Source organism: Nansenia antarctica (assembly GCF_963989245.1).
Source record: "Nansenia antarctica genome assembly, chromosome: 18".
Taxonomy (NCBI): domain Eukaryota; kingdom Metazoa; phylum Chordata; class Actinopteri; order Argentiniformes; family Microstomatidae; genus Nansenia; species Nansenia antarctica.
The window spans coordinates 10059711-10071033 of record NC_137691.1 but is presented as its reverse complement, the minus strand read 5'-3'; the positions used below and the strand labels follow the sequence as shown (position 1 = coordinate 10071033).

General features: G+C 41.6%; 1 protein-coding gene across 1 annotated transcript in view; it reads left to right on the top strand.

The window, feature by feature from the left end:
• Positions 1–213: 213 nt before the first annotated feature.
• unm_sa1614 (un-named sa1614) overlaps positions 214–11323 on the top strand; it is a gene marked incomplete at its 5' end in the record, with an annotated part of 30552 nt that continues 19442 nt past the window's right edge. Inside the window, 7 exons of the mRNA XM_080547882.1 lie at positions 214–339; positions 5447–5519; positions 5900–6045; positions 6520–6594; positions 7760–7809; positions 8117–8246; positions 8724–8809. Of these exons, the coding sequence (XP_080404008.1) occupies positions 214–339; positions 5447–5519; positions 5900–6045; positions 6520–6594; positions 7760–7809; positions 8117–8246; positions 8724–8809 (686 nt within the window). The remainder of the gene's footprint in view (positions 340–5446; positions 5520–5899; positions 6046–6519; positions 6595–7759; positions 7810–8116; positions 8247–8723; positions 8810–11323) is intronic.

The window sequence follows — 11323 nt, the reverse complement described above, 5'->3', positions numbered from 1 at the left end:
CGCGCTCGCAGCATCAGTTCCTCCTTTCCCGTGCTCACTGGATTTCAGCTGATTTGCCGTAAGGATAAACGGATAAACAGTTTTTTTTCTTTAAAAATGTTTTTTGCGATGTCAGCTGCAGATCGGACTTGACGCGTTGTTAATTAAATTATCATATTATTATTATTATTATTATTATTTATTTATTTTAAATAGCTTGTTCTTTTTAACATAATGCCTGAGTTCATCTCTGTCGATGAGTTTATAGCCGAAACCATGGAGGACTATAGCTCTCCAACGACCTCGTCTTTCACTACGAAAATGTCAAGTTGTAGAAACGCCGTGAACAACATTGAAGAGGTAATGTAATGCAGCATTTTCATTTGTTTCCATGCATTTATGGTTGTCATTGAGCTCTGATCGATTACTGTTTGCACTACTCTGGAGGAAGAGAGACATAGTTTGTGGTGCTTTGCCAAGGTAACCTAAACGTGCCTATTGCACAAAGGTGTGCCTTTGCAATCCAGGTATCGACCCATTATCGTTCAATCTGTTGGATCGGGCTTGTCGACTCAGCGCTGGACGTTTTCCTTTGTGTTCGCCGCTTTTATTGTCAAAAGAACACATGCGAATGAATTGGAGAACAGAACAACATATGTTGTTCTCCAATTCATTCGCATGTGTTCTTTTGTCATATTGCATATTTAATATCACCCCAAAGTCAGGTGCTGCAGACTAATATCTGCACGCGTCGTTTGTGTGTAATGTCCTTTGTTTAACACATATTTGCTCTATATCAGGAACCATGAATTAGACTACTATTATACAGGCACGTGGTTAAAAAGCACCACGTTGTTTTTATGTTGTCATTTATTTATTCATAGTGACCGTTTTTTATTATGACACATTGGCCGTCATTTTCAGTGAGCACCCCTATGTGCTTTGTAGTACCGCAAGACACCTGCTATTCAATCCAATTACATTCTAACGTAGTGAAATCATAGACTCAGTCATGAATTTGAGACATGCCCACCCATCTTTGTCAACAATACTCCACTAGAATGAATGAAGGATCTTATTACTACTATTGTCTGTTTTCCTTTTCTCCGTTTTTTTGTGCTGATATGAGTTGGTTGTTTTTTTCTTTAGTATTTGTGGTCATCAACACTGTATCGTGACCACTTGATTTAAAAAGAGCTTTAAATCTGACTTTTAAAAATAATATTTAAAGACAAAAACTAAATAATTCAGTTGACTTGTGAGTACATTATAACATGTTTGCAAAAAACTATATCACCACCAGACACTTGTACATGTTGACCAGCTGTTTGTGACCCGTTTACGAATCAGCCCAGCAGAGTCTACCTATGCCTCTCTGCCAGTTATTGTGGAGACATATTGGAGAATGCCTTAGAGGTCAGAATTGGAACAATGTCGGAGAATCCCCACCTCTAATACAGAGGGACATGTTACCATGGTGATGACCCAGGTTGTGACAAGCTGAGCCCTAGCAGTGAGAGACAAGCTGAGCCCTAGCAGAGAGAGACAAGCTGAGCCCTAGCAGAGAGAGACAAGCTGAGCCCTAGCAGAGAGAGACAAGCTGAGCCCTAGCAGAGAGAGACAAGCTGAGCCCTAGCAGTGAGACAAGCTGAGCCCTAGCAGTGAGACAAGCTGAGCCCTAGCAGTGAGACAAGCTGAGCCCTAGCAGTGAGAGACAAGCTGAGCCCTAGCAGAGAGAGACAAGCTGAGCCCTAGCAGTGAGACGAGCTGAGCCCAGCAGTGAGAGAAGCTGAGCCCGAGCAGTGAGAGACAGGCTGAGCCCTAGCAGTGAGAGAAGCTGAGCCCTAGCAGTGGGACAGGCTGAGCCCTAGCAGTGAGACAAGCTGAGCCCTAGCAGTGAGACAAGCTGAGCCCTAGCAGTGAGACAAGCTGAGCCCTAGCAGTGAGAGACAAGCTGAGCCCTAGCAGAGAGAGACAAGCTGAGCCCGAGCAGTGAGAGAAGAATCTGGAGAGGCCCTCCCTTGCCTGGGGTGTGCATGCGTGCGCGCACGCTTGTGCTGCATGTGTCTGTCTGTACCACAGGACTGACAGTGTACCAATCAGGAAGACTAGGTCATTTATTTGTACAGTCATGAAGTAGCCTAATTGAAGCAAATCCCAGGACACTAGGATGTGTGGTCCTCCTGCCTCTGGCGAACAATAGACCACATTCAGATCCACGGCCAAGGGCATAGCATCATGCTGCAGAACATGGCTACACTGCTAGGATTCTTAGAATAGAATTACATCTGCAAGCTGTTTTTTGCTCCCAAAATAGATTATTCTATGGACAACATTTTGTCCCTAACTGGGGCTTCTTTGGACAAGGCTATACCCAGTGCACAGGTAGCCTATTTCAATATTAGTTGACATTAATAGTCCTGCAACAGCAATTCATTTTAGTTTGTTTCAGAATTTTCAAATATGAAATATTTATATGAATATAAATACACAACTATGAACAAAACATACAGAACATTTATTATAATATTATTATTTTATTATTTATAATATTCATATATATATATATGATTATATATATAATAATCATATACCCCTAGTAATTTTATACACGGTTCGGTTTCGGTACGTGTTTTGTGCGTAAGGAGAAAAGAAAAATGCTACTATTTATATATTTATATATGTTCAATAACCCTAAAAGGTTGTATGCCATAAATGAACACGATTTGCCTTCAGCACCTTAAATAAGCACATTTTCACAAATTCTGCCTAGTCTATAAGGATAGAGACAGGCAGAGAATCCTGTAATAAGTTTCTCAATTACCACCAAACAAATACACCCTTGTGTTGGTGTATGCTCTCATGTCTTGCATTGGTGTAGTTTTGGTATAAGACGTTGTGTGCCTGTGCAGTTGATATGGAGCTACGGTAAGCTCATTTCAGTGGCATGGTATAGTGAGCAAGGTGAATTACCAGTGGAGTATATAGTAGTAAATTACAGGGATGTAGGCACTAGTCCAGTGGAATAGTAGTAATTCACCACCGCCCTCATTGATTTCATGGCTTAAAAAGAGCACACTAAGGAGAAGGGGTTGGTGTGGAAGAGATGCTGATCATGTGTGTGTGTGTGTGTGTGTGTGTGTGTGTGTGTGTGTGTGTGTGTGTGTGTGGAGAAGGGAGATGCTGATAGTGTGTGGATGTAGGCCTATTAGGGGTGTAATGGTACACGTATTCGTATACGGGTCCTTCGGTTCAATTCCTGTGTGTACCGAACAAATGCAGTGTTCTTTTACCCACTGCACTTTTTTGTGCGTTGAAATAATCTCAGCCAGTACGCAATACGCATGCAGCACACACGCCACAGAGAGATCAGTAATTTACCGGTCGTTATGACGAATGCAGATACACTATACTAGAGCTTGAAGTTCCTCCAGCGTCCCGTAAAATGTCCTGTTTGGGAAAATTAATAATAATGCGTGGGCCCCCCCCGTGAAACATTTTGAGATTTTTTTCTCTCAATTCCTGCATTCTAGTACATTTTCATAGTAACACTGCACTTCAGACAACCTACAACTGGTGATGGTGTCTAGGTCTTTAAGTGTTAAACAGCTGAGAGCAGTCACTGCTGTTTTTTGTGGTCTTCTTTCACACACACATCTTACCAAGTGTGTATGAACATCCTCACAAACCAACCATGATCTATATCAAATTTAAGACAGAAAACTCCACACTGGTATCTATTTTTTTTTTTTTACTCACTGAGCACAAATTATACTTTGGGGGGAGCCATTATATTATATATTGGGGCCCCCCCAAAGTATTAACATGCTGTGGGAATCACTGAAGTAGGAGACAGATCTTCTGGGATTGGACAACGGGCTGGTAGATGATTGAACACAGGTGAGGGCTGACGGGACAATGATGATGGACAGGACCCAACGACCAACAGGGGAGGAACCACACGCACACCACTTCACCTAGGGGGAGACAGACAGAAGCAAAACCAAGACAGACACAGGACATAACACAAAACATACAAGTCTGTAACAATCGCCAACGACATCGTTGTTAACAACGAAAGTGAAAGTTAGCTGTATCTTTGCGCATTTTGACATTTAATAAATGTGAGTCAGATGCCACTCTGTTCAAGAAATTCTGGGGAGAAGAACCATGCAATGGAAACTAGTTTAGCCTTACATCTCATAGGCAGCCAATGTCATGCCTTGTATGTCCCTGTTCTCTCCGGAGTCCACTGTGTTGCTACGCAGGTTAGTAGAAAGGTTGTATGACCATTGAGTCAATGGGAGCTAAGGCCAGACACATGGCTGCCGTGGCAAACAAAGGTTGAAAGGCTGGAGCTGTGCTGAGTATAGAGTTCCCCTGGTCTACAGCCTGCACTGTCAGGACAATTTCACCCTCACATCACAGCTTCTAACCAGGAATCAGACACAAAACAACAACATCGTTAACGGGCTGGTATGTGGCTTCTACTACAGTGGATGACCGATGCTCACCATAATTAAGAAAAACCACACAAAACAACTGTCCCACAGATCAAGAACACTCTCCAGGATGGTAGGCGGGAATGTGTCAGAGACTATCATAACGGGTTATGTGGTAATCATAACTACCACAGAAGGCGTCACCAGTCAAACAGACGCTTCGCTGCATGGTGCAAACCACTAGTTATCCTCAAAAGGTACGCTCACTTATAGTTAGCTAAAAAGTATCCTGAAAACCGTCCGAAACAAAGTCTGCTTGTGGACAGATACGACGGATATTATCTTGTACAAGAGTGATTGCAAGAAAAAAGCTTGGAGAAAAAAAGCATCTGCCCAAGATCTGTGAAACATGATGGAAGAGGTGTTAAAGCTATTATGCTCTTTTTCCACAAGTTAATGTATGTCTCTGGGGTCCCCAAAACATGTAATTGAAGTTTGTTGCTGAAAATACCACTCAGATTTTAATCTTAAGGCATTCCGGCATGCCTCTAAATGCCTCTGATTTAGTCCTTTTCTAGATGGGCTGTTTCACGGGTCGAGAAATCATCAGTGATTCACTGTGTGGCAGGTTGGGGTTAGGATTCATGGTTTGCAAGCCCATCTTGTCCATTTAGTCACTTTTCTTTCTGATGTTATATTGCAAAGAGACATAAGTAAAGTTAAAAATTATCACTGTGAACAATAAAACAATTTCATACTATATTCACCTAATGGCATGGACAGCACCATATAGTGGACATATTCTGGTACTTTCACACTGTATAATGGGACATTATACCTCATACCATTATCAGGTAGAACTTTGGTTAAATGTTGACTTCCTGTTCTTATAAAAAAAAGCTATTTTCTTGTTATTTGCTAAACATTTATTTTTTAAAAGTACCACTAATAACTTGCTGTTGAGTCGTGGTGACAATCAGTGACATTTTCCTTTAAGTGAATGTAATGTCTATGTTTGTTCCCAGGCCTTGGACTGTGACAGGACTGTGCTGCAAAAGATGAAGAAGGCAGCTAAAGCGAAGCAGGCCTCAGGCCAAGGTAAAACCACAGAAGTCACAACCATCGATACCCAAATTCTCTGAAATGATCTGATTACTACTGTTAGCTAGCAAAGACTGAGTACCAAAGACTGTGTACCAAAATAGCACTATATGAACTACATTTATATGAACTACATTTTCCAAGACCAAACACAGGCGCACAGGAGATGTCGTCATTGACCCTGATGAGATACTTCTTATAACCTGAAATAATATGATTCAGGTTTAAATGAACATGTTATTATTATAATTATTATTAGAAATATTAAATATCAAAACGAGCAAGTGTTGGAGCTATGATGTTGAACATCGCAGTGGTCTCTTAATTTTTTGCAGAGCTGTACCTAAACAGAGCCTCCTGTCTCACTCCCCTTGTAGATCACATCTCCCACCTGGAGCTGTTCATCTTCTCGATGGAAAAAGTTGCTGTGAACCTCCACTCTAATGGAGAACCGGAAGTAGCCTCTGCCTTCACCAAGTTTGCTGAATTCTCCAAAGAGCTGCTGATGCCAATGAAGAACCTGGTAAGAAGGGAGAGGCAGGAAGGCAGGGAGGGAGGGAGGGAGGGAGGCAGGGAGGGAGGGAGGGAGGGAGGGAGGCAGGGAGGGAGGGAGGGAGGGAGGGAGGGAGGACATGCATCAAGATCCCACTACTCTTGTTGCCATGACCGCATCAATCCTTCACACACTTATAGTGAATTGTTTGCAAATTTTAGCAACCATAGCATATTTTCAGCATAAGTTGCTGTCCATTTCTCAATTCTCGTGGTAGTGTAAGTAGGGTACAGTATGTTACCATTTATTGCTCCTGAAAGACGTCAGACAAGAACACTAGTCGAAATGCATTGTGTGCTTCTGCAGTCTATTGTTTTGTCTTTTTGTCTCTACCACGAATGAATACCCATTGAAACCTCTTCATTTGTCAACATTAACTGTAGTTTCCATTGGATGCCATACCAATGGGAGCTAACAGTTGGTGTATGTTTGTCTTCCTTGTAGCTGAAGAGCATGCTACACAACATCAACTTCTTTCTGGACTCTCTTGTCAAAGGAGACCTAAAGGAGGTGAAGGGGGTGAGTCCAATGTCATCTTGCCTTTCCCTCAAGTATCACAGGTGTCGTAGCAAAACAAAATAAAACAGCAACATTTTTTATGTTCATTGGAGTGTCACTTATGCCCTTATATTAGTTATATTCCAGAATAAAGCCAATAATTCATTTTTATTGTGATTCATATGAATGTACCCTAGAAAATGTTCATTCAGTATAGTGTTTTTGCCTATTTCATACCTATTTTCATTTTCAGTATTACCTTTGCACATACCTCTTTGATATAGCCTCTTTTATACATCTGTACATTACATAGCTCATAACTCTATATACCTCTTAACTACCGCCATACTGTACCTATCACTATCATTGTCATGTTTTTATAGTATGTTTCAAATCACTATTTGCGCTTTTGGTTAAATGCTAAAATGCATTGTGTTGTCTGGTACTTGAACTATGCAATGACAATAAAGTTGAATCTAATCTAATCTTAGACTGGCATAAATATAACTACCAAGAAAAGAATGACATTCTTTTATTTTGAATACCACATTATTTGATGGGTGTAACAATTTTTTTTTTTGTTTTTTTAACAAAACTTCCTGCCTTAATATATAAAATATAAAAATCTCAATCAGTCAATAAAACTCTTTTGTCTCTTCAGGGTTTTTTGATAGTGCTGCTTATTACATTGTTGTTGCTTTTTATTTTATTGCCGTCTGTGTCTTTATGTATTATGCACCAACCACACCAAGTCAATTTCCTATAAGTGCGAATATACTAATTCAGATGATTCTGATTCTGATAAAGAACATGGTGTTTTACTAGGCAACCTAGTTGGACTGACACACAAGGGGGTGTTCAGGTTCAAAAGAGTTTTCTTCAGTGGATACTGGAGTTACAGTGCATTCGGAAAGTATTCAGACCCCTTCACTTTTTCCACATTTTGTTGTGTATTAGACTCCATTTAAAATGGATTAAATAAAAAAGTTATTTGGCATCAATCCACACACAATACCCCAGAAGGACAAAACATGTGAAAACCCTTTGCTATGACACTCTTAAAATGTGCTAAAATGCAAAAATGTCACCAACAAATGACTCAACAAATGACAACAAATAAGTTGAATGACTTAGGATGGATGAAGATTGAATAAAATAATGAGAATGTTTTGTTCTCACCCCTCAGGATCTGAAGAAGCCGTTCGACAAGGCCTGGAAGGACTATGAGAATAAATTGTGAGTGTGCTTTCAGTTTCGCAGCACTTTCAAGCGGTCCACATGAGGAAACTATGTGACTTCCCAAGGCCATCTGAAACAGATGTTAAGATCAATCAAGAATCAATTTGTTCCAAGTGAAATGCTAGTTTGCTTTCCATTTCCCAAACTGCATGATAAAGCAATCCACTTTCTGCAGTGTTGTAAAAGTTGTTTTCATCCATTTAATCTCAGAGCGGTGTGTTTTTGGATCTGAGATCAAACCCTATGCAGGGTTAATCCGGGTGACCAATCTGAGCTGTGAGCAATATGTTTCTGGATCTCTCAGCACCAAGATCGAGAAGGAGAAGAGGGAACTGGCCAAGCAGTATGGCATGGTGCGGACAGAGGTGAGCGGGGGGGAGATCGCAGAGGAGCTGGAGAAGGAACGGCGGATGTTCCAGCTGCACATGTGTGAGGTGAGAGTCTGGAGATATCAGAGGTGTGTGTGTGTGTGTGTGTGTGTGTGTGTGTGTGTGTGTGTGTGTGTGTGTGTGTGTGTGAGGTGAGAGTCTGGAGGGATCAGAGGTGTGTGTATGAGGTGAGAGTCTGGAGGTATCAGAGATGTGTGTGTGTGTGTGTGTGTGTGTGAGTGAGGTGAAAGACTTGGAGCTTGGTTAACAGCTTGGTTGTTATTAAGAATGTGGTGTTGCTACAGATGTGTGAGTAGTCAGGCCCTTATGAGGCTCCTCATGAGGTCAGTGTGTTTATGCAGTCTGCCGAGAATATGGTGTACATTAAATTGTATCGATTAACCTTAATTAACCTGCCCCATTCTGTAATCAGTGCAGATAGAGGAACGACATTTGAGATGCACCCATTATGGACTTTTTTCTGTGTAGTTGATGAATGATTAGACCTCGAACCCTCTCTCTTCCCCTGCGTCTTTGTTACAGTACCTCATCAAAGTGAACGAAATCAAGACCAAGAAAGGTGTGGACCTGCTCCAGAACCTCATCAAGCACTACCACTCCCAGTACAAGTAAGTGAGGTCATGTTCTCACATGAGAATCCGAATCATGACCCGGAGCAAGTGGATGAGATTGCAACATTGTTACATACATTATTTCTCTGATTTGCGTTCTCACAGCCCTTTATGTAAACGAAGTAACATACGTCATCGAAGCAATCAAAGCACGCAATCGAAGCAACAGACATGGTAGTTGATTGGTCAGAAAATGTGAAAATTCGTCCGTTCGTCCCGCTCTTATCCAGATCAAGACGCATGCAATCTTCCTATGGACAGCCTCGAGCAGCGTTCTCACCAAAAGCGAAGCGAAGTGATACATGCGTCGTTTCTAACCGTAGCATTCGTAAGAAAACTGTAAAAGAAGGAAAGAAGCAGCATTTTGCTTTCTTTAGGCTTTGAAATCAAACAATTACATGGGCGGTATATTATTTGGTGATGCTTTGCCAGGCCTGTACAGCAGCCGTCTTCAGTTGTTGTTTGTTGTGAGTCTTTTTGCCTAAAAGCCTATCACCAGGAAATGAAATCCATGTTTAATTGGATTTAAATCAGAAAATTGACTTGGCCAGTCAAGGACATTTCATTTTGTGGTCCTGAAAAACTCCCTAGTTGCTTTGGCAGTATGTTTTGGGGTCATCCTGTACAATGTAGAACTATCCAATGAATTTGGAGGCATTTGCTTACAGTACTCAAGCGGACAAGATGTTTCTGTATTTCTTACTGCTGCTGTCAGCACTAGACGTCATCAATTAAGACAAATTAGCCAGTTCTTGTGGCGGCTATACATGCCCAAACCATAACACCTCCCTCCACCATGTTTTACAGATGAGGTGGTATGCTGTACATCTTGGGCAGATTCAAACGTTCCTCTTGCAATCACTCTGGTACCTGATAATATTAGTCTTATCTGTTCACAAGACCGTTTTCCAGACCTCTGCTGGCTTTTTTAGATGTTTTTTAGCAGTACTGTAACCTGACCATCCTTTTTGAGGATAACTAGTGGTTTGCACCTTGCAGTGAAGCAGTGGTGTAGTCTACGTGATACGCAGGACTACGCCGTATACCCACTAGGAAAGGCCAAGGATTTGCGTATACCCACTTAAAAATGTGCGAGGATACGTAACCGCGTTTTGTGACAGAACTTTCACACTTTTATTCATAAAATTCACCCCGTCTGTGTTACGAAGCACTTACTTCGAACTTTCGGACATGTTTGTTATCGCATAACCAGTTGTTCAGAATGCTCTCAGTATTTCCCCTTGGGGAAATTGCCTTGGGGTGGGCGGGCCAGACCTACCTCCACACTTCGCTTCGTGCCGCGCTGGAGAATGGTTTTGTTTTGTTTTGACGCAAGAGAGTTTTTGCAGGGTGAAAGCTCTGCAGAAGAAAGTAAACAAGTTGAAACGTTAGCAAATATAATTACTGTGTTCTGACAGAGAAAGTTGGTTCAAATGAGTCGTTATTATTGTGACTAGAAAGTGTCTGATTATAGTTTCATGATGTGAATAATAGTGTCAAAGAACTAGCAAGCTAGCTAGCGTGCTCAGAGGTGATTAGATGAGCTAGTCTGCTGCACACATGCCAGCTAAAGAGCTAACTGGATGCACTTTATTATTTTACTTAAAGTAGATATACAATCTTTCTTATTCTGCTAGAATTGGGCTTTATGGTAATACCATAATGGTATATTTACAGTACATGGACAGTGGATTGAAGCATTGGAACAAACCCTCACTCATTGGAAATGTCTGTTTTTTGTACGCTTTTCTTACAGGTGAGAGAGTAAGTAAAGACAGTATCTGACTGCATTGCCCACAGCAACCCAATATTCAATTAGAATGATGTTATGATTTGATATGAATTCAATGTATACCTCTTATTAAATTATAAATACTCTGGTTGTTATATTTGCCTTTTGGTTGACAGCAAAAGAGGGAGAGAGGAGGATAGAGAGGGAGAGAATGAGAGAGAGCAGGATGGTGTCGGCACACCAGAGAGACAGCAAGAACCAGGTGAGAAAGTGGACATGTAGTCAAGACCACATAAGTAGCCTTGAGAACCGATGGTTCTCGAGCCTAACGGCCCTTAGGGGGCAGGAGCCTATCTCCTGTTTCTGTAGCGTGAGGCAGCTTGATGTACAAGTACAGTCCATGCCACCCCCCCAAGGCAGCAAACACCGGTGTAGATGCATACTGTGTGCATAAGTGAGTGTGGTGGTGCTTATGGGGTGTCGCTACGGGACAGGTGTCGCTCTGACTGGGAGGGCAAAATCACAGTATACCCACTAGAAAAAACTAGACTATACCACTGCAGTGAAGCCCCGGTAGTCCCGTGGTGATGTGTTCTGCAGTAGTCTCTGACACATTTACGCCAACCTCCTGCAGAGTGTTCTTGATCTGTGGGACAGTTCTTTTGGATTTATTTCTTATTTATGGTGAGCATTCTTTGATCATCCAATGTAGAAGTCTTCCTTGGCCTGCCAACCGGTTTGAGATCGCTGAGCTCTCCAGTGCTTTCTTACTTTTGTAA